This window comes from Haliaeetus albicilla, chromosome 2 (genome assembly GCF_947461875.1).
Source record: "Haliaeetus albicilla chromosome 2, bHalAlb1.1, whole genome shotgun sequence".
Lineage (NCBI taxonomy): Eukaryota > Metazoa > Chordata > Aves > Accipitriformes > Accipitridae > Haliaeetus > Haliaeetus albicilla.
This window is the reverse complement of record NC_091484.1, coordinates 41,399,459-41,423,824: the sequence shown is the minus strand read 5'-3', so window position 1 is coordinate 41,423,824 and position 24,366 is coordinate 41,399,459. Positions and strand designations below refer to the sequence as shown.

The window sequence follows — 24,366 nt, the reverse complement described above, 5'->3', positions numbered from 1 at the left end:
TTTCCTTAATCAAGGTTGTTGGGTCTCCTATTTTAAGACAGGAGAAAATAACCAATCCAAACCAAACCAGGATTCGCAGTGATTGTTACAACATGGAAGCAAATCTGCTTCTGCTGGAGAATTTGCTTTAAATTGTTCTCCAAGTTCCAGCCATTACTGAGCAACTTCCCAGAGCATCAGTGTTAACCAACAATGTATATAAATAGCAAGTTTTAAAAGTTTATTAACAAATTGTAACCATGTACTTAATTCAGCTGAATTCAGTTCTATACTGCTAGAGGGATGAGAATAAGAGTTTTTACCTATTCCAGTTAAAAACCAAACCAAACCAAACCAACAAACATTTTAAAAAAAACAAACAAAAACCCCCAACAAAAACAAAAAAACCCAAACAAACCAAGAAAGGAAGCACCTTCAGCAACTGGTTTACTCTTTTCTTTAGTCACCCTGCCACAAACGGAACAGGGCACATAGGACAGCATGGTAGGATAATCCAGGTGGGAACGGATGTGTGAGCCGTCAGAGTAGAGCAGGTTGGGTTTATTTTATATATTTATATTGTCATATATACACACACTTATATATAGTATATACACCGACTGAAGTTCTATACACATACATTCATACGCATGTCCTTTGTCCTTAAATTCAATTCTGCTCTTACATATTTAGGCCACACACACAGCTCCCACAGATATAAGTGCAAGTGCATATATGCATCTTTGGGCTAAAACTACTTTATCTAGAATGTCTAAGGCATGAAGACCAGCTTCATTTTTTAATACTACTTTACATTTAACTTCTATTCACTCTACATGAACATCAACAATCCCCAAAAAATGCAAAGAAAAGCACAGGGTTTGTTTTGGATTCTTGAACAAGCATTTCCAAGATCTACATCACAATACAATGTGTCATATTTTATAGACTATCCATCCCATTATGAACTGCACTGCAATAGTGCTGGGGGGGAGCAGGGAAGGAATCTAGGCCTTTATTCTTGAAAGTTAACTTTTACATACACACAGCTGAACTGCATCATAACTTCAGTGTTAATTCTTATGAATGTAATGTATTTTATAAATTGGTATTTTTAAAAGAAAATAAAAACTAATAAAGGCAACAGGCTTGCACAAATAGGTATTTTCCACATTCCTTTTACCAAATAGTTAAAGAATATAGGTCTTGCTTGGGAGATATGGAGAGAAGTCATAGGCCCAACTCACGCGCCTGTGATATTAACATAGCTTATTTTCATTTTCTCCGTATTTTCCTCATATTAAAAATGAAAGCACTGAAAAATAATACCTACTGTAGCCTTACCTCAAACATCCATCCCATGTTCACTCCAGCTCTTCTATCATAACAGCATTCCCAAATATGCCCTGTGTGCTCTCAGTTTACGCTCACCTGCTACCCAACCGCAGCTCATTAAGCTGCACACCTGCAGTGACTTAACTTGGGCTTTACTCAACTCTTAATCCACCACAGCAACAGTGAAACTGTTTGCTCTTCACACTATTATTAAATATTTTCTTCTCATCAGGGTTTTCACAACTATGATACTCTCTGCCAACTTCCCTGATAAATCAAACCCCTAATATTCAGCAGGTATCTGAAGAGCAGCTATTTACTATACCAAGTACATGCAAATATGTAGCTATTTAGAGAAAAAAAAGGTAATTTCCAGCTTTGGTGATGTGTATGACCATTGCATTGAAAGGTGCAATCAGTTATGTAACCACATGTTACTCAATACTTCAGTGCGTCAAGAGATGCAAAAAACATGTAAAGCTTTTTCTTTTCACTTAACCTAAACACCATTTTAACTAAAAATACTTATTATGGGGACAGCCTCTCCATATGAATATTCTGACTTTTAAATGCTGTCTGTACTTAAAGTTTCTGGGAAGCATACGTTGTTTATGTATCTCCTGTACATGCAGAAAGAAACAGAGTAGAGATGAAGTTAGAGCTGCCACCAGGGAGAGAGTACTTGGCAGAGAAAAAAGGCTTTGCTGTGGATGTCTTTAGTATCACTCAGATTTCTAGAGATGCTCTGTTTGCAAATGGTTTCATGGCCTGTTCTGTGGAATTAAAGTAAATTTCCAACCACAGATGAAACTCCACAGGCAGAGATCCCCAGAGGGAACCAGTGGTGGAGATTTCCCTCTTGTGAGCCTCCATCCATAGGTCTGAATTTATCCCTGAAGTAACTCTACTGATGTTGTTAATACTATATGACAGATGAATTTCCCTTACCTCATTTGTTTCATTTTTAAAGCTAAAGAGGCCAGGCCAGCCACTCCAAAAGCATAAACCACCTGACTTCCATTGCTACCTGTGCAGCTACAGCAATTCAGAGCCAGCTAAGAATCTGTCCCACTGTCTCTAACAGTGGGTTAGATTTTACGGTCGACGAGGGATGATTTTCCAGTGAAGGGTGTTGACACTAAAATAGTCCCAACCAGTTTAGACCTGGATTCAGGGTTACCTCGGGTTGGTGTACTGGGGGGTGGAGGTATACAGAACCCTCTCCAGCTTAAGGATATTAATAGCAGTTGAGTACAAGAGGCAGGAGGTAGTGATGGCATGTGTGTTGCCCACAGAGCTTGAGATGTATCATTCCTAGATGACTTAATGGTGATCAAAAGTCTCACCCCTCACAGATAGCTGGTAACTAAGGCTGTGTTAGATGCTAGGTTTCAGGCACAGAGTACATACTACTGCCCTTAAAGTCCTGAGAGCTACCATTTCTGAGTTAGCCAGAGGCTGTGGTGCAGTAAATCCAGAAGCTGTCATTCCTGTGATATGTTCCCTCTACCTTCCACCAAGAGCTGCTGACCTTCATGCCCACAGAACTGCTTTTGCAAAGCAGTGCAAAGGTTCATGGCTTCCATGCTCCATTTTACATTGACCATGTGATTTATAAGCAGAAATCTTGTAAAAATGGAATTTCAGCTGCATTTCCTTCACTGACAGGTTGGCAAACATCTTATAAATCACAATGCTAGTGCCAAAATCCCTGCCAGTGATCAACAGATTTTATCGAGCTTCGATAGCCTCCGAAGCCAAGTTCCACACAATCTTGTTCTAATTTATTATTAACTTGCTATTAGAAAATGTCATTGAATGAACAATATTTGGTACAATGCCAAGTACACAAAACGTCTGCAACACCTGCAAATAAATTATATCTTGTGATAATCTGAAATAACATATTTCTTACTGTATCCTGGAAAGAATGGGGAAAGTAACTTGCTTATAAAACCACCACAGATCCTGTGCACCATGTAATCAGTCTCATTTTATGCACTGACTTTCTTCACTTCTGTGCAAACAAAGCCATTGTTAAAATGCACAAAGAGCTGTGGCATATAATACATGCAGCTATGAAACCATGAGTGCTGCTACGTGTTGAGTCTTTAAATGGAAGGTGGCACATCTGCTTTTGGCATAGGAGTGTAAATCAATCCAAGATGTTTATTAAAGAGTAAGTAACAACCTGTCCACACGCTCTTTCTTCCATCCAGCCTTGGTTTTGTTCTTGCTTTGTTATTTTCCTGGCAGTTAAATATGGGCTCTGCACATTGAAAGTATGTGTTGTTTCTTCACATACCGATAACATAACATGTCACATAATATTTAACAAGTATGTGATGGGGAATGGTTTGTACAAAAATAAAGCCAAAATGAGGTGGGGAGGAAAGGGTAAGTACAAACAGCTACACCACAGTGACTGAGAGGTTTATTACTCTGGATAAAGCAACTATGTTTCCTAATACTTTTCAAATGGATACTAAGACCTAGATTTCATTTCAAGTTCTAGCTCTTGGCAATTAGTGAGCATTTCTTTCTCACCAATCAGAGGCATAAGCAAGCATTAAAGAATGGATTAGCCAATATGGCTTAGCTTTGTATTTACTGAAGGTATGTATACCTTCCACAACTGGGTCTGCCTGACCAGGACTGGTAGGAGCCTAAGTCTTTTAGCACTTGCATGGGTTGACCATCAGGAAAGACAACACAATATTGGCACTGGCCAACATTGGCACCGGAGGTTGGCCCTTTCCGGAACAATTGCGCAGCCTGTACATGTTCCTCTCCCACTGACTGAGGAGCTCTAGGGTCTGCTGTAGAACAGCAGTCCAAGGACAATACCTTTTGTGGGCAGCCTCTTTCATGGGCTACGTGCATGAAGCAGCACTAAGGGAGTGGGAGTGGGGAAGGAGGCAGTGGCTTTAGGCCTGTGGGTAGAGCCTGGGACATGCAGTGCTCCTTCCTCTTCCATCCAAGGATGCACAGGAAAGTGTCCCAGGATGCCTGGGGAGAGGGACTCTGCCACAGCTCGGCAGGAGGAGCAACACATTCCATGTCCCAGTGAAGGGCCTACTTTGTAGCATGCTTTTTAGTAATCACAGGTAGAAAGAAAATACGATGGATGTGGTCTTCTTGACTTCCAGGTGGGGACATGATAAAAAGTGATGCTGCTCTTCAAGTGCGTTTTGGAAACAAGATGTGTCCTCTCAGACACTGAAAGGCTCATCCATTGGAAAGACAACCTCTCTTTTGTATGCTGGCAGTGGAAAACCACAGTGCTTTCCTGGCTCATTTTTAAGAGAGGAAGTTGGAAAATGGACTGGTTGATGGGAGATGGTTCAGGAAGGCTTGTTGTGCAGAACTGGGGATGGTTGTGAGCAAGTTTCAACAGAGATCCATGCCGGACAGGGAATAGAGGCTGCTGGAAGTGTGCCACCCAGTGTTTTATACTTGCACATTTAATTGACTGAAGTGACCTCCAAACATCTTCTGTAATTGTTCATTTCTTCTTTGTTAAAATGGACAGGATATATTCAAAGGACAGATCCATATGCATATGTTTCAGTGATAACATTACCTACCATCAGCTGTGTCACAAAAGTAGCAGATTGCTGTAAATTTGTTAATTGGGTCTCTTTTCATGTATAGCTGAAACATAGCTGCACAAGAGACCCCAGTGGATTTGCTCAGCAACACAGAACATACCAGGACAGAATTTATACAGCAGTTACCACTGCAGGCTAGAATTATCTTGATCAGAGCTGTTACAGCACCCTGTTATAATATTTTAGCCAGGGCAAAAATATTAATTAAATTAAATCAAAATACTTGGGTACATCAGAAAAGTAAAAAAGAAAAAAAGCCAGTAATACTTTCTCCCCTGTATTCCACACACTCTTAAGTTTCTTCTTTTCTTTTCTCTTTTTTCTTTTCTCTTTTCTTTTCTTTTCTTCCATATGCCTGATAATGGGACTCTGTGGAACTGAACCTTTTGCAAGTCACTGGTGCCAGCTTTTTGCAGAGTGCCTCGGACAGGTCTCTTCATTTCCATTTCATTTTGTCTTTCTATGGCTGACACATATTGTTATTTAAATGAATGCTTTTGAACTCAGATTTTTTAAATGCAAATGTGTGCTGCTTCCCTACTGAATGGAAAACATCAACACTTCTTTTTCCCTATGAAAAGCAGGATAAAGAGTAATATTCTTAGGGATGAAGGTGGGTTGGGATGTTACTTTTCTCTGAATTTAAGCTAAAAAGGGGAGACAGACACAATGGTGAAGTATCAAAATATGATATGATTAAAGCAGTATTATACCTTTTAAAGAACAGCTGAGGTAGGGAAGGTGCCAAGACACAGCAGACTGGTCACACTGCCTCAAGGCATTCTGTATAAGAAGGTTAGGGGAGTACACACAGAAGTGAGAGACGCTACATGCCTCCAGGAATTTTAAGGTGCTCTATCCCGTCCTTCCTTTTGAAGGCCATGACTCATTTTAATTTGAAAGTAGGTGTCCTCTCATTTTTAATTTTTTGGAAGCTGTTTACCAGGAACCATAGGCTGAACTTACAGAAGACCTTACAGGGAAGTAATGGGGAAGAGAAAAAAACAGAACAAATCCTTGGTTCCCTTTAGAGTATACTGCATTCATGCCTTCAGGCTTTTCTTTTACCTATAATACCTAGAAGTGTACTTTTTTACAAATGGTGAACGTGGAAGTTCGCCAGTAATCACATGGCTACTGGAGCTGGAGCTTTCTGCTCATCAAATATTACAAGATATGCAAAAAAACCACATCCCATGACCCCACCATCAAAAGGGTTGGTAACACCTGAGTTACATCCATACCTGATCTCTGCCAGACCAAGAGGCATGTGACACTGAAGAATGTGGACTGTCTCTCCCCTTTTCCCATTGGACAAGCATCCATCTCACAGCAAAAAATGCCACAGTCCATGCCCAGTAGCACCCGTGCCAGCAATATTAGCAAACAGACCTCAGAGACTGAGCTCCCCTTTTAATCACAGAAGTTGTTTTCTTTCAGTGTCAGTCGCTGTTGTTCCAGCCCAGGCTTTCTACATGTTATTCCTGGACTAATGAAAACTTGAAGTGCTGCTTGTTCTGCAATACTAAATTTATGGATGAGAAGAAAACTTCAGTCTGCCAGGTGATAATTTGGCATCCTTATGTCAGTGTTAAAATCCCTACAGCTGTAAATATTTATTGAATATGAAATATACTCATATACTCCAGCTAGCACAGTACCATATGAATAAATCTAATCTTAAATAAATCATGTGCACTCCGTCTTTTACTCAGTTTATAAAATTCTTGCTTCTTGCTCTGAGCATTCTTTGCTTAATACAGCTATTCAGAAGTAGAGTGATTCGTGGTGTGCCTTGATTTCTTTTCTAATACAATGTTTTGCTTCTTATATTTCACCTCCTACAGCTTTTGCAAAGTTTTGATTTGATAGGACAAGAACAGTGAGGGCATTAGGACCAAGAGAAAGACGCACACATCGCTCTGTATTATGTCTGGCAAAGTGCTTCCTGACTGAGTGCCGTAGTTATGTGTGAAACAAAGTCAGGGACCGACTAGTTCTCATCTGTTGATCACAGTTAACTTGAAGCCTCTGAACGGGGGAGAGCTGTCAGATCTGCTTTCAGAGATAAGGCGCTTCAATCCAGGCAGCAACTGGAAACTTTGAAGAAGCAGGATTTACTCTGGAGGGAAACGATAAGAAATGGAATTGATTTTTACTTAGAATTTTAAAAGGAAAAAAATCAAAACTTGAGTTACTCTTTTCATCAGCTAAACATGTGCTTTCCGAACTAAGCTGGGACTCTGTATAATAAAGGAGCTACTTTATCTCACTGGATCCATGCTAGGTTTTACTACAGTAAGTGCAATATTAGTAGGAATGTTCTATTTTGTCTGTAAATAGCGAGGAAAGCATGAAACGGCATCAGTGAAATGCGAGGGGAGCAAAAAAATCCTCTTGGCAGATAGTGAAAACCAGGGCTTTGCTGCAACCCGAGGACTGGAGTCTGAGAAAGATCCAAGTGATATTTAACATGACCATCTGTATCGTTTTGTCACCAACAGTATGTTCTTGAGGAAGAAGTGCAGATATGGATCACGTAAGCTGCGGTTTCTCTTGTTGCTGCTGATGCTGGGCTTTTTGCTACTGATGGTTACAACGCTGAATCCACCACCCAGCAACCAGAGCAAGGAAGGGACTTTCCAGCCCGTGGAGTTCAACCTCCGGGAAGGGTATCGGATGGACTTCGCGGAGACCCAAGAGATGCTGGAGACCCAGGAGGAGAGCCAGCAGTATTACCCTTTGGATGGGCTCTCACCTTTCCTGTCCCTGCGGGAGGATGAGTTGATCGTGGCCATTGTGTCGCCCACCGGCAAAAGGAACCACAGCAAGGCCAGGAAGGGCTATCGCGTGGTGAAGCAGCAGGGCAGGCGGCCGGAGGGGAAGGCGGAGGGGGACCCGGACTCCCAGCTCCTGTCCCTTCCTCTGCAGGCTGGGGCAGGGGCTGCTGCGGGAGAGCGGCCGCTCGGCCTGGAGACCCATGGCTTTAACGAAGCGCTCAGCGAGCGGATCTCTCTGCGCAGGGAGCTGCCTGAGGTACGACACCCGTTGTAAGTAAAACAGCCTATTTCATTTCTGGGAGAAAACTTGCCCCTTTCCCTGTCACCACCCCCCCGTGAACCTCTCCTCCTCCAAACCCCGCGTCTTTCCTGTCAGACTCTCCCCTCCGGCTCGGGGTAACGTCTTTCCCCGCGCTGTGCGAGGAACACACCCCCATTCCTCAGAGCCGGGCACGCGCCCGGCCTCCCTCCGGCGGCCCCGGCCCCGCAGCCGGCGGCAGCCCGAGCCGCCCCAGCCGGCTCCCGCAGGCACCCCGCGGCTGCCCAGCCCCACGGCCGCCCCCGCCCTGGGCCACAGCCCCCGCGCAACCCCGAGCCCGCGGCAGGTCCTGCCGGAGCCAAGCAGAGGCTGCACGAAACACCGGCGGGTGTTGCAGCCCCTCCGGAGCCGACAGGCGGCAAAAGCGGCGGGAGGGGTCGGGGGGAGGGAGGCAGCTACGGCTTCCTGGGGGCACCGGCTCAGAAAGGGCAACGCGAACGAGCACGCCGCCACCCGGCTGACGGCCGCTGTGTGCCGTTACCTGCGCCTCCCCCACACCCTCACCGCGGCGACGGGGCGGCCGGGACACGGCGCCCCGGCCCGGCCCGGCCCGGCCCGTCACCACGGCAACGGGGCGCCCTGACGGCGGGCGGGCAGGCAGGCGGCAGCGGCCCCTGCCGGCGGCCGCGGCGCCCTCCGCCGCAGCAGGTGCCGGGCGGCGGCAGGGGGGTGCTCGGTGCGCCCCGGTCCCCGCCGCTCCCCCACTCCCCCGAGTTGTCTGTCTGTCCGTCTTCTGGGGCTGGGAAGGGAATCCGCACGGCGAACGGGGTGCCGAGGGCCTGCGGGGTCGTCGAGCGGGAAAGGCGGCTGCCCCGCTCGGCCAGGCCCCGGCCCCGGCCCCGGCCCCGGCCCACCCGCCGGCTGCGCCCGCCGCCGGCCCGCTCTGCGGTAAGGGGACGAGCAGCTGCGGGGAGGGGTCGGGGCGGGGGGGAGCGAGCGGCCGCCCCTCCGCTGCCCGCCGCCGCGACTCGCTCTAAGGACGGCCCCAGCGATCTCCTCATGGTGGGCCTCTGCCAGGCCTGCGGGGTCGCTGGGCTTACGGGGTGATGAAGGAGTCAGGAGTGGGGGCTTTCGGCTTGCTTAGTATAGGTGACCCGACAAACACTGAAAGGAAGCTCCTGGGAGGAAGGAAGGTGGAGATCGGCGTGTCTGACCAGACCTGCCAACACCACCGTAGCTAGCAGCAGCCAGGCTGTAAGGCCCCATCGAACAAGCCTTGTGTTTGAAGCCCCACGTGTTCAGTTTGAAGCCCGGAGACTTGAGAGCCAGTTACCCGGACAGCCCAGGAGGGGCAGGTCATCATGCTTGTTAAAAAGGGGCTGAGGTCTATCTATCTGAGGGAAGGGGATGTGGGTGGGTATCTTTTTTCCTTGCCTCCTGTAACGAAAACTATTGTAGCTTTTCCCCAGGACACAGTGGAAAGATGTGCCAGAAAACAGTTTAAGAAAGACACAGAATATATCTGGTATTTTTTCCTAGCGGTCATTTCCACATGTTTAAAGACAGCTGGTGGCTATAATTTAAGGGGACAATCTTAAGGAAAGAGAAATGAAACTGTTTTCTACACTTGCTGACTAGGTTCAGTGTTAATTTGGGTAATTCCATTGAATAATGAAATGCTGATATTAATTCAGTTATTTTTCACCATGCTTCACTGGCAACTCCTTGAACTATGTAATGTTCAAAGGAGGAATGATGACCGTGGTTTACTGCCTGTGATGTGAGCCAAAAAACAGTTTTACTTTGGCAGCTGAAGGGCCATCCAACAAGAGACAGGTTTAGTTAATACTAATCTTGGTAAGATTTAAGCCAAGGTCTCAGAGCTCTTGGATGGGTTTTCCTGTCTGACTAGTTACTGCCTAAAGAGCTATCAACACCACAGCTTATATAGCCCAGATTGAAACCACAGATCTGAACATCTGAGGCTTCGCAGTTGTTCAGATCTAAATCCAGATCATAAACCTGCAGCAGAGGTCTACCTCTAAGCCAGTCCTGTCCTTTATGGCCCAACACACAAACCACAGTGATATTTTTTAGGTGTAATTTACTCTGGGGGCCCAGCTCACAACTGTGTCAGTCCAGTTTTATAGCAGTGTAAAATGAGAGTGAACCAGTAATGAATCAGATTGTCTATTACTCTATTCTGTTTGAATCATGCTGCTCCTAATAATGTCTTACTATTTAGTTGGAGAGAACCCAACCAGTTAGAGGCATTTCAGTGAGTTAGCTCCATGGACTCGGTCTCTCTCATTTCACTTGAAATTAGACAGCAAATGCTTCACACCAGAAGCTATGTCTACTAATTGTGAAGCACTTCCAGATACTGTAAAATAAGGCCGGCCAAACTTCACACTTGCATGCTTCATGTTTACTCTTAAACCGGAGTGTAAGATACAAGGTAAATGCCATAAGACATACTTAGCTGCCATTCCTCAGAAAATCACATAAAGAGGTCTGTTGTGCGTTGCATTGGAGCAATGAGCAGCATAACTACAGTTTTTTTCTTATGTGAACAGTACAGAGCTCTGCTGGAAATAAACCAGAGCCTGCAGGCTGGGCTGTGCCTTGACAGCCCGGGATCCAACTTCCTCACCTGGAAAGCAATACTTTAGACCTCTCTCATCTGACCCCAGCTTCTAACATAACCCACATCTCTTTGCATGACTTTTCAGTTGAATGTTTTGTGCTACTTTTCAGAAAGTAGGTGCATAGAACGGTCTCTTCCAGCGCTCCTACTGATCCCACAGTAAAACATACCCCAACAGATGAATCAGGTACCTTGTTTTGCCCCATTTACTTTGAATACCAGTTTTGACACAGCAGGGTTTCTGGGTGAAAAAGCCTAATAACTTGTCCAGTTGTACTAGAAAGTTGTTCTGCATCAAGGCTAATCCTCTGAGGTACCTTCATCCCTCAGAGTGCTTTCTGCTGCTATCAGTTGGTCCAGCTGCTGTTGACACCCTCCTGGGACAGTGGACCTAAATCAAGCCTGCCATTGTGACTTTTGTGATGGGGGTTCTGCCCAAAAAAAGATCTGTTTTCCTCTCTTGGGCTTGAGTGTCAAAAGTATCCAGGCAAAGAGGAACTCACAATGTATCTTAAAAGGTTTTAAGTTTCATTAAAAAAGTATAGCTTCCACCTGAGTGCTGTTGGGACCTGAATCTCAGTGAGACATTTTCCTGAAGGTGAATGGGAGTCCCTGTCAGCAGTGTCTTTGCCATGTCAGAATTGCTGTCCTGTTCATTGCTGCATGTGACAATCCCTTATTTTTCACAAATTGGGTTAAATCACTATGTCTTATATCAGTCACAGCCCTGACTTTTTGAAATGCCAATTTATGATGGACAGCCTATGAAACTGCTCCAAATTACAGGGAAGGTATTTCTGTATATCATTACCCTTTTACATTTTTCTGAAGATTAGATATCTGTATTGCAAGTCTTTGCCAATCTCCATGGCAACTAAACACTCGCCACCTAGGTTATGTATTCAAGTACAGTTATTTTCAATTCTTTTCCAATTAAGATTCCACAACAGCCTTATTTTTTTGCTATAACCACAGTACTAGCAACAAGGCATTGTAGTATTATGGCACAAAATATAGGTGCTTATAGCTGTACTGAATGTTCCTGATTGGAAGCTGCCTTATAGTAAAAGGACTCCATCAGATCTTCACTTTTCTTAATTACCTCTGGATTCTTGTACCTGCAAATACAAACACTGCCAAGTCGTGACAGTATCCTTGTCTCCATCCTGCTGAAAATGGAAATAATTATCCCATATGAAACTGTGATATAACAACATTGTTGATTACAGAAAATTAGCAAACCAAGGACAACATAGATTCATTACAATGTAAAAATCATCAGGAAAATTTGCCTCTCCATACAAAAGTATATTAATGTGAAATATTATAAACTATAATAAACTATTATAATTGTGCTAATTTTAAATTTATATTCCCAGAAGTGTATCTATAGTATTCATTTATTTGTATTTGTTATTAAATCATTCAGACTATGGATTCTCTTAAATGATAAGCAGCTTTGTGTCTGAATAGTGTCTAGCATCCTAGGGCCTCAGTCCATGAATAGAAGCACTAAGTAAAATGGTAATAAACATAGCAATATTAAAATTATATCCCTTACATGAGCTTCTGCTGAGTAGCTAAATGTTTAACAACCACTGTAAAATCTGTATGATGATTTGCTTGACAATACAAAAATGCTGAAATAACAACAGGCCACATTCAGCCAATTCTGTAATTCCTTGAAGAAGTTCTTGCTGCTGGAGATTGAATGAATTAGGAAACTGAACGACTGCTACTCAGGAAATGGAAAGATTTTAAAATGTGTTTTCTAATCTAGGCAAAGCAGATATATAGGCACAGTCTTTGCACCTCTACAACGGGCATTTGAAGGCCTTTTCTGGAAAACATGCATCCTCATGACAGTATAGTGTGTCCTGTGTCTCTGAACCAAGACTGGTACATCAGAAAACACTTTTTGTCATGAATGCGATTTGTAGATCCTTTATTTACATTTATGAAACAGCCATTTGATGAGGGAGGGTTTATAATTTTCATACACAGTTTCTGTGAGGATGAATAGGAAGTAGTTTTCATTCTTAAAGGCTTGAGTTGCCAAAGCAACATCTAATTCACTGTAATTTTGATGGAAGTTGTTTCAGTGTCATGGGTGAAATTTTGGCCCCATGGAAAACTGAGGCGCCATGGGCCCCAGCTGGCACTCTGGAGCATCTCTAGGAACGCCATACAGCGACTCATGCAGCCAGGTGTCTTGCAGTAGATTGTGTCAGTACCTCTAAAGCAGGTAGCAGAAAATGGCACAGAGAGAATCTACCCAGTTGGGAGCCTCATTCATCAGTGATTCGTTTTCATTGGAAAAAGCAACCTGTACAAACTTTATAGGGAAAATAGATTTACTTTCCTAAATGTATCTTTATTTGTTTTCATTGCCCGTGTAAGGATGCATTTCTTTCCTGTACAGGCTCCATTCATTAGGTTCCTGGTCAGGCAGTCTACAGGTATACTGATCTGTTGTGCAGATGAGTTATTTTACTTGTTAGTCTTAAAGGTACTGCATTTCACTTTGCTCTTTTCCCTGTTACTTGAGAAAGTGTGGAAATTGGTGGAGGCTGACTGACCTGCTTTATACCCCTCTCTGCTTTGTTTAATTGTCTTTTCAGTTTTTCTTTACCTTCTGGACCATTTCTGTTTGGGGTCTGTGTTTTGAGGAAGCCCAAGCAGAAAAAAGTATCTCAGAACATAGCAAAACTTTACTGGTTTTATATTTAATTTTTATAGTGTCATTCCTATATATTCACTTTGTATTCCAGCCTTGGACACCTTAATACTTCCATTTCTTCCTTAGAAGTGAGCTGAGACCTTAAACTGCTTTCCATCCCTGAAGGTTACAACTTTGCTCTGAGAAAAAAGTAGCCACTTGTACCAGTGTTTCCAGTGTCTCAAGTGTCCCCCTCATTTGATCCCATGCAGGTGCCTACAGCAAGAATATGACTACAGTCTGCCTACTGCTAGTGTCATCATCTGTTTCCATGACGAAGCCTGGTCTACTCTGCTGAGAACTGTGCACAGCATTATGGACACAGCCCCAAAGGCCTCCCTTAAGGATATCATCCTAGTCGACGATCTCAGCCAGCAAGGTAGCCCCAATTTCTCTATACGTGAGCTCTTTTTTCCAAAGTTTCGGGGAAGAAACTGTCCTCCTCCTGGAGCTGGCTGCCAGGTTTCACTCTTCCATCCCTAGAATTCAGTTTAGCCTTTCAACTTTGACATATGTTTCTTTTTTCCCCATCATTTCCAATCACTCTGAAATTTCTTACTTTAAAATAAGATCACAGTATGCAAATCTTAGCCCTCCCACTGCACCAGATCTGCTGTAATAATTTCCAGACTTGGACTTTGGCTGAAGCATAGAGTGGAAAACTCCACATTGCTGAATTAATCCAAAGTGCTTGGGAAAGCCAAATACCTGTAGTATCTCACTCTGATCTGCGCCTTTTATGAGATGATGAGAGCATCCACCTTTTGCTGAGAACAGGAGAGGAGGCTATTAAATTTCCCACAAGAATAGCTTCACGCCTAGTGAATCTCAGTTTCCATTAGTCTCTGCTTCTCTTTGACATTATGCTGCTGTGGGAATATTTGGAACATGGCCTACTTGGCTAGGTAAAACAAATGCCCCCAAAACATTTTACCAGCAAGAAGTAGCATCTACTACTACCTGTTCCTTTTCTGTAACAGCTTGAATCAAAGCTAAAACATTTCAGTGACCGTTCTGTTTCTGACAGGGCCTCTGAAGTCAGCTCTGAGTGAATACATCTCTAAGCTGGATGGTGTGAAACTCATCCGGAGCAACAAGAGGCTTGGAGTCATCAGAGGTCGGATGCTAGGAGCTGCACGGGCAACCGGGGATGTGCTCGTCTTCATGGATTCACACTGCGAGTGTCAAAAGGGCTGGCTGGAACCCCTCCTAGCCAGGCTGTCCAGCAATCGGTAAATATCCCTGTGACCTCTGAGGTCCCTACATATGCTAACTTCTGCTGAAAGAGATGCACTTGGAAAGATCTGGTATTTTTTTTATCCTCTCTTGATTACCTTCTTCCTTCTGGTCACATTGCTTTTATTTTCTACCTTATCACCACATGCATCACTCTGATACGTGGGAAGCAGGATAGGTCACACAGCTGATAACCCTCCCTTCACACCCAGTATCACTGAACTGTCAGAGTTTGTATCCAGTTAGAGCTGTAAGAAGGCTTCCTGGTGGTGTGAATTAAAAAGGTTGCAGTCTCAAGCTGTTTGTAAATTGGCAAACATCCACCAGAGAAACTACTGCAAGACTCTGTTTTTACTTTTTAGCTGTCTCAGTGCTGAAGCTAAGGATAAAATGCTTTGTCCTCCTGAGCCAGTTTGGCTACATACCAATGTCACCTGTACCGCTGAGCTCACCTATGCAGTCCCCAAGTCCTTCAAAGAGATTAAATCACTGCAAATGTTTCAAAAATTACATAACAGTAAATCCTTTATTAAAGGGACTTTTCTGAAAGAAAATTTTGTACATTAACTTGTCTATCATTGCCCATAAGCCACTTGGGAAAAAATGAATAATTGCTAGAGGGGGTACAAGAAAAAAAAACCTTTAAAACTCTTACCAGACCATTAAATAGTCACACTAAAGACCTTCAAAGGCTGTTCCCAGGCACTGGAACAAGCTGCTTTTATGGCTGATTATGTTTGCTTATAAGAGAATTAATGTGAGTTTTTAGAAAGTATTACATCATTCAGATGAAAACATTAAGAATACTGAAAGCAAGAGTAATGCTGCCCTAGGATGTCAGGAATATTCTTTTCTAAAAGGTCCTCCTTGAAAAGCAGATTATTTTTTGTCTGCTGACTTTTTAGATGGTTTATTATGAATATACTTCATGATTCTTCTGCCTTGAGCTATAGTCTATTGTTGATGTTCATGCAAAACTCCTATCTGTATCGATTGGCCAGTCCTTATTCAAGGCTGTATTGCTGAAACTAAAAAAGTTACAGAAAGTCTCAGAGGAGAGCTATAGTGAAGGGAGAATTACAATGGCAAGAGAAAAATTAGGATCCCACCACAAGTGTAGTGATTCACCATCAAAAATTATTCCTGCTGAGAGAATGCAAAGCCACCGAGCCTACCATCACTCTGAGATTTCTGTAGCACTGTCATCAGGGGGTGAGAAAGGGATTCTCTTCCTCTCTAGGGCCCATGTGCTCATTCGTTCTTCTAGGAGGGCGGAATTTAACACTGAGTAAGCAAATGGCTAATTGGATCAATGGAGCAAAGGTGGAAGAGTGTTTGGATAATAGTATGGGCTAAGCCATCCCTTTCTGTATGCTGTACCAGTCACTATGTCTGACTCTGCAAGCTTGGTCACTGCTAGTGTGGAGAACCTGTGCCATTCTTCAGTGCACAGGGAAGAAATGCTCTAAGGCATCTGGCAATCACTTTCCCTCACTGTCCCTCTTTCCCTAGCTGAAGAATGATGATAATAACACTGACCTGATAAGGAAGTTCATTCATGATTTTTCCTAAATTGCTTGTAATGCTTGCATCGAGATCACTATGGAAATGTAAAGCATTAGCATAGTCAACTTGGCTTCATTTAGCAGCTGAGGAGCTGTTAAATTGAATCATGTGCACTCCCTGAGACTACCCAAATGAGGAACGTACAGTGAAAAGAAGCTTACAGTGACTGGTGAAATATCCATCTTTCCTCTTCTTAATGTACCAATCAAGCTGCAACTCATGCACTTTTGCTGGAGAGACAAGATGGGAAAACAATCACCTGGACTAAGTGAGTGAGTTGCTTGCTGGCAAGAAAAAAATGCAGCTTTTCCAAAGCTCAAAACTTTGCAGGAGCTTAATGGAGCTTGAGGGAGATTTTAACTTTGAAAATTGTGATTAAGCCTAATTTTCTAGGCTCCTGATCAGATCTACCACTATTATTGTGACCTGTCTTAGAGCAATGTCGAGACATCCTTGCCCAAACTGAGACCTCACTGTGATTTGAACATACTCACAAAAAGGGAGACACCCCCAATTTTTAGTAGCCTGTAGTAATGATGGACAGGACAAACATGAGAAAAATTATCTGAATTTTACAGGTATGGTAGTATTTGACAGATATTTGACTTGCTCTGGGTGATGACATTTCATCTCCCTACATCATGGTTTTATTCACTAATCCAATCAAAACTATTTTCCCCAAAAGTATTAAGTCTTTCTAAAATCATTACACATGCACTTATGGGCACCTTGACTGGGACTAGTTCTGTGAACCATACCTAACAAATTGCCTGGGAAGCTGTGCATCAGCTTAGTATATTGCCTAGAGAATGGTTCAGTGGTTTGTAAAGCATCCCTTGACATTTTGATTATTCAGGGATGAATACCATAGGCACCTGGACAGCATTAGAAAACTAGATGAGATGCCCCACAGATCATTTCATTTGACAACTGTTTGTGTTCCAGGCTAATTCCAGGTGAGTAGCATGGTGCATAGTAATGCAGCTGTGCCATTATTACAGGCATCTTTTGAAGGGTTTGTCATTTCCAGGAGACTGCAGAAGACAGCTGCTATTTTGTATTCAGTCCAAAGGCAGAGAAAGGCAGAGGGGGCATATAATGAACGGTGCCATGAAGCCTTGAAAATGTTGTTCCTTTAACCTAAAAACAGCGACCATCATGCTGAAGCAGGATGATTTTTTAAAAAAAGATCCAAAGTGTGGTTCCTGAGAATACTGCATGAAAGCAGAATGAGCCTTGATTATCTCCTTGACAAGGAATTCCACCTCTATAAAAGGCATGGGCACTATAACTGTGGCAGACGGGTGGCTTGCAAAGGGGTAACTTGCCCTTAGGACCTTTCCCCTGCTCCTCATTGCTAGGGCTGTTTCCCTCTATTGCTGGTGCACTCCTATACCAGATCTCAAATATTACATTAGGAAACGGAAGCCTGTGATATTATTACAAGAAGCCTATCTAGTTTCTAAAATTCAAAGTGCCTCTACTTAGGTCCGTGATTCTATGTCACTAATCTTTAATGAAAATGCTGTTAAAGAGAATGAGAAATGAAGATAGCAGTGGAAAGGTATCTTATTTGCTGTTTGCTCCCATTCAATCCTGAATGGGAGCGTCTGCTTGTAGATACAGGAATAGAAACAGAGTTCTGCTGTCCAGAAAATTTCTTTGTGGTTCTAGTTTTATGGTAATACACTAGAGAGAAGGGAAATGTTTTGCACTAAAGTTGACCAGCTTCCTCATCTCTTTTCATCTGATTCTCCACTTCTCAGTGGCCCATACCCCAGCTTTTCAAGCTACCAAATACATAAGCCGTCTATTTTCTACCTTATCACAGCCTCAGGGAAGCATGTTATCCATCCAGAGCCCACACAACCCGAGCACCCGAACATGTATTTCTGTGCTACTCTTCTTGTTCTGAAAACCTTCCATATACTTCACATATAACAGCCTGCTTCCTGGGACTTTGCATTTTGCCTGATCATTTTATATACTCCATTTGTCAATAACACTCATTTCAAATTCAGTAAATTAATGTTCTGCATTTACATGGTATGTTATGTGAAGAAATGCTATCTCTTTACAATCTTTCACGGTTGATCAGGATCAGTAGGTGACCTATTTTAAAGAAGTTGAGGTAAAGAAACTGAAGATGAGAATCTAAAGCCAAAAGCAAGCATTACTGCCAAAAGTAGGAGCAATGAGGATTTAGGCATGATTCATGGCACAGTGCCCTAACTGTCCAGTGTAAAAAGGTATTGGTCTCTCCTACAGATTTTGGTACACCACATACAATTGGAATATTTTAACAAAAAAGACAGGTTCAAAAGATTATTTTTTTAAATAAAGCATTCCCTTAGCACTCTACCTAGCAGAGATTTGAAGTATATGTTTAGTGCTTAGCAAATGAATAGTCTGTCAATTCAAGGAGACTGTTCATATGCCCTAAGCTAGTCTGGAGTAGGTCTGTAAGGTAAGTAATTCTTTATACCATAGCTTTACCATTCCTGATCACTGCATTTTATCTTTTTATTAACCCTATCTGATTTCAAGTGTTTTGCATTACTGTTTCCCTGAAGACTTCAGCCAGCCAGCAAGGTGCTTTCAGTGAAAATGCAGCATGCTGTGGAATCAGCTTGGGTTCTCAGTTACTCACTGAAGTTTTGACTCTGTGCAGAGCCAGAGAACTTGGACTGCCTGGATTTCCTAGCTGTCTAATTTTTGCAGGGAATGATCCACTCTGAAACTGGTTGAGGAAAATATATCATTTTCATGTTTGGTTTTTTTTTATTCCTTCTTATTTAAAGGGAGATTTAAACAGATTAAAATCTGTTCCCTTCTCAGCAAAAGAAAGTATAAATCAATGAAAAGCACTTTCAAAAAACAGTGTATCTAAAACTTCAAAACAGATGTGTTAATTAAATCGTCCTCTCCTCATGTTACTTATTCTAAAAATAGAAAAGAACATAATGTCCATGGTCACTGTAAAGGGTCATGGGAAGACATTTCATTTGCAATCGTATTTGGTTGAGAAATCCCAAACCAGGAAATTGTTCTTGTTTGGGTTGCTCTTTTTCATGGAATTGTGACCTTTTGTAGTTCATGTGTGTTCCAAGCATTTGAAGTATTCACAAATTAGTCAAATGGTTCAAAGCCTTGCTGCTAGTTGTATTTGAATTTCTTGGTTTTTCCTTTCCTTGGATTCCACAGAGTAAAATTAGCAGTAGTTTGCCAGTGTGTGTTTCATTTCAAAGTGCCGAGAAGCTGCTGACTGTCTGCCAGTTACCCAGTTAAAAAGAATAGCTAAGAACGCCTTCCAACTTTCAGTTACCTTCTGCTGCAAATTTGCATTTAGAATCACACAAACATCAAACCATGACCGAATATGCAGAAAACAGATCTTTTATAAAAAAAGCATTAATACGAAAAGATAGGTAAAGCACTGCTTGATTAAGATTAAAATTGGACATTGACCAGTTTTCACACAAGATAAAGTTATTGGATTCCTCTATTTGAGATCAGAAGACACTCCCAATATATAACGTTTTAAGAATGTATGTTTCTATTGGTTTCAGCAGAGCTACACCAGTTTATACTAGATGAAGATCTAGCATTACACTTACAAACATACACTTGAAAACTGTTAATCTTGGCATTCTGAAAGAACTACTAGACTAATAGTTCTGAAGCACAGTTATCAGTTTGTACTGTACAATTTTGTGGGAAAGGAGATTAGATTTTATGTCTTTCTGGTTTATTGTTGAATTTAGCCAGGGTAGAATGTGACCTATCCAGTGAGTTATTTTCAGCTGTCTTAAACACTGTAATTTTCCATGTCATAATTTGCTGATAGTTTGGATAATTGCTTGGTTTCCAAACCATCAGAATCCATTACATCAATGCAGGTATTTTTCTTGAATGGCATTGAAGAATCAATGCCCAATGACAAGCAAAGCAAAAGCATGCATTAAAAATAAAGGATTATTTCAACAAGAACTACTACTGTGGTGCTTACTTACTGTTATGAGCAATTGCACTGATGCTAGAAGCATTTTGAGTTTTATAATGGCAACAAATTTAGGGTGGATCCAAAAGGACAGATTTTAAATGGCTGAAATGATATGAAAATGTAGGATAGTCTGAAATGTCTGGATTATCTGATCCAGAATATATCTGAGCATAACCGAGTATCTGCATTGTCTCCATCTGAACTATCTTGGATATGCACGTGTGGTCTAATCTTCATGGTCAAGGTTTTTTGAATGGTTTAGTCTACATTGCCTCCTCTGGCTTCCACTCAGATACACCTTCCTGATATTTCCCTCTTAACTCTGAATTACCCTGGGGTCATTAGTTCCTCAGCCCTGTCTGGATGAGAAAGGATAAACAAATAGCAATAGATAGCATGCATTTCAGCAAGTAGCAACAAACTGAGATGGGAAGTATACAACTCCAACTACGCTCCTAATGAGTTGTCAGAGATACTGGTACACTGGTACACTGGAGAATGCAGCAAGCTGTAAAAGTTACAATTACAGTGACTTTTCATTTTCTGAAGTTTAGTCTTATAAAAAATCCATTTAACTTGTTAGATGGATTTTTCTCAGCATATCAAAGAAAAAACACCTGCTTGTGTGAGTCCATCAGGACACTACATTTTAGTAACTTCTAGAAGCAGTTAGTTTCCTTTTCATGCTGTTTGTGAGTAAAGGTTAAATACAGCTTTCAGTAGAAAGGCTCCTGCTGGCTTGAGTTTGAGGTGGTTGTTCCTGTCCTGGATACGAAACTGTATCACAAGGGTATCATCAAGAGAATCAGGGGAGGATATCAGCTTTATTATTTTTAGTATAGTTTCTTCCCATTTATTCTTGAGTCCTGTGGGAGTGTGACAGCAAATCACTGCCTTAATGTATATGCCTACAAATGTTGCAGGTGACCATAAAACTTCCTCATGTATTTACAAACCCAATGCTTGTTTCTAAGAGTACCTATTACTACATATTAAAAAGGCTGGTTTTACACCTGAATGGAGAAATATAATCACTTCTCTATTTTAAATCTTTCTGCCTTTAGCTCATCATAGGACAGTCTGCTCTTGTTAGGAAACAGAGGAATAACTGAGTCATTTTAGCAGTATCCTCTGCATAGTTCACCTTCATACAATTCACTGATGATCAGTAGTCTCTGTTTTTCCATGGGCATCTAAAATTCTCTACAGGAAATGATAACTGTGATAAAACAAAATCTGGAGTTTCCCCCCACCCCAATACTGGAAAAACATTACTCTAGTGATTGTAAACGCAGAGAAGATACATCAAGATTACATTGACATCACCCAGAGCTACCATCTTCCTCAGTTGGTTCTGGTCTCTGCCATGAAAAAGCACAAAGGGCTCACTGCGTTGGAGACTCCTGAATGACCTTTCGTCATTGATAGTATTATATTTTAAGCATCTTTCTCTCGAGAGTGATCTCTGACCTACGTATAAATCTTTAAAAGAGGAGATAAAAGTCTTCTACTTTTTGCCCCCTAATTGACCATTGCATTTCTCTCCCTCAGTTTTAACAGGAAGTTATTTTCTAGGGAAAGAGCTACTCCAGAATAATTTCCTATATGGATACTCTTACTCTAGAACAAGAGTAATTTCTCCCAGTGTATTTTAATCCTTAGTAAATGTTACTGATTTTTCTCCAGAGGACCTTCTGTCTATAGGCAAGCCCTTACACTGAGACCAGAGGTTATCCCTTTTGCATAACAGAGAAGAAATGGATAGTGTTGTTCTTCAACGCTTTTTTTCCTGCAGTCCCTAATACCATTGCATTTATACTCTGAAAATTTTGAAATGTGATATATCATTGACGTGGAAACAAGGAACACTGATGGCTCTTCTGAACTACTAGTTAGTTCCAAGATGATGTACAAACACACTGTGAAATACTGTGACATGTTTGCCATGGGGAAATGTCTAATACCTCTTCTCAGAGTAATCCAAATTTAACTCAAGTTAGAAATTAATCGGAATATTGCTGCTTGTGGTGCAATGGCTCTGTTCTGGCTCTTAAAAGTAGGTTCCACACTCTGACAGTGCATTTGCAAGAGCATTTTAAGCTTGTGATAAAATACAAACAGAAACTTGCTTATGAACTCGGTGATAAATGCTTTTGCAAAACAACCAGCAGAGCAAAATAACGATAAGTGCACTCTTCATTGGCCTGAAGTAACAAACTTATGAAGTGTGTGGAACATTGTCATGGTTTAACCCCAGCCAGCAACTGAGCACCATGCAGCCACTCACTCTCTTCCCCCCACCCAGTGGGATGGGGGAGAGAACTGGAAAAAAAAAAAGGTAAAACTCGTGGGTTGAGATAAGAACAGTTTAATAGAACAGAAAGGAAGAAACTAATAATGATGATAATAATAATAAAATTACAATAATAATAAAAGTATTGGGATATACAAAACAAGTGATGCACAATGCAATTACTCACCACCTGCCGACTGATGCCCAGTTAGTTCCTGAGCAGTAATCCCCCGCAGGCCAACTCTGCCCAGTTTATATATTGGGCATGATGTCACATGGTATGGAATACCCCTTTGGCCAGTTTGGGTCACCTGCCCTGGCTGTGTCCCCTCGCAACTTCTTGTGCCCCTCCAGCCTTCTTGCTGTCTGGGCATGAGAAGCTGAAAAATCCTTGACTTAGTCTAAACAGTACTCAGCAACAACTGAAAACATCAGTGTGTTCTCAATATTCTTCTCATACTGAATGCAAGACATAACACTATACCAGCTACTAGGAAGAAAATTAACTCTATCCCAGCCAAAACCAGGACAAACATCTACAGGAAAATCAAAGGATGGTAAAGTGCGTGAGGCCAAAATAACCTTTTGCTATAAACTTTGCATCCATGCAGTGCCTATAACATCAGAGGTTGGGGCCTCTGTGTGAAATAACTTTATAAGAATTCTGATGGTTAAGTCGTAGCAAAATCCTGAATAGCTTTAAATGACAATGCAAGGTACAGGTTATCAATAAATTATTGATTTTTAGATTCCTCACTGCAGGCTCAGTATTCCCATGCACTGAGCACCTGAGCTTCTATAAGCAGGGAAAATAAGGGCACTTAACATCTAGAGGAGTGCTTGTGCTTGACAGTGTCAAAAAGGAGAACCACTGTTTACTAACAGAGTAATGAACTTAATTTGTGCTTTGACTTTGAAAATAAATTATATTGTCTTTTCCAGAAACAGTGTCATCTCCCCTGTCATAGATGTCATAGACTGGAAGACTTTTCAGTACTATCACTCTGTGGGCCTGCATCGAGGTGTTTTTGATTGGAAACTAGATTTTCATTGGGAACCTGTGCCAGAGCATGAAGAGAAGGTACGACAGTCTCCCATCAGCCCTATCAGGTAACAGTCCATCAGCCAATATGCCTCTGCTCAGTTCAGCAGCAAAACTGTACAATTTGGGTCACCTTCCAGCTAACAGAAGAGAGACGTGGTTACTTGCATATGCTCAGTTCACATTTTTTGAATGGATAGGGTTTTGGTTTACACTGAGTTTGTTCAGCCTTTAGTAATTATTCTAACTAGATTGCAGTCATACTTTCAACATGACAAGTATTTTCCACACGTTGAGACAACTAGTATACAACCTGACCAGACAAGGTGTGGAGGTTTGTAGGGAAGGAAAAAGATGGATCATGTAGAGTTAAAAGAGATGTCTAAATCATTATCTGTTTGTCTGTTCATTTGGGTGTACATGTATGTAACATTTCCTACTGTTCTGAGCATTATTTAATAATTCAGCTCTTGGCTCCATTCCCCAAGAAATCCTAGAATTCAGTTGTCCTTTCTTTTGGTTAGATAACCAATTCATTCAAGCTTATGTGGAGCAGTATTCAATCATTTTGCAATACTATCTCTATGGAAATGGCAGGATTTTCACCCTTCACATAATTCCCTATCCAAAACTGAAGGCGTTCACTCCCAAACTGTTTTCTACACAGGAGTCCTGTGGTAGCTGGTGCAGTGGTGGCCATGGATCGACATTACTTCCAAAACACTGGAGCTTATGATTCTGACATGACCATGTGGGGAGCAGAAAATCTGGAGCTATCTATAAGGGTAAGAACCTTAATCAAACACCAAGCTCTGGCAACTATTGGGCTTTTAAGGAACCTGAATGAAAAGGCAAGAAGCAATTTATAAAAGCAGTTAAGTGCAGAATGTCTCAGG

At 42.0% G+C, this 24,366-nt stretch overlaps 1 protein-coding gene across 4 annotated transcripts in view; it reads left to right on the top strand.

Moving 5' to 3' along the window:
- The first annotated feature begins 6,356 nt into the window (after positions 1-6,356).
- Positions 6,357-24,366, top strand: part of GALNT15 (polypeptide N-acetylgalactosaminyltransferase 15) — a 33,957-nt gene continuing 15,947 nt past the window's right edge. For 3 of the 4 annotated variants that reach the window (XR_011322376.1, XM_069772208.1, XM_069772224.1), the window contains exons 1-6: positions 6,357-6,488; positions 7,430-7,975; positions 13,543-13,709; positions 14,358-14,562; positions 23,371-23,538; positions 24,138-24,255. Coding sequence is in view for 3 of the 4 variants with exons in the window: in XM_069772208.1 (XP_069628309.1) it covers positions 6,463-6,488; positions 7,430-7,975; positions 13,543-13,709; positions 14,358-14,562; positions 23,371-23,538; positions 24,138-24,255 (1,230 nt within the window). In the remaining variant the exon portion in view is untranslated. Of the gene's footprint in view, positions 6,489-6,855; positions 7,224-7,429; positions 7,976-13,542; positions 13,710-14,357; positions 14,563-23,370; positions 23,539-24,137; positions 24,256-24,366 lie in introns of those variants that run through there. The other variant, XM_069772215.1, reaches the window with a different exon arrangement.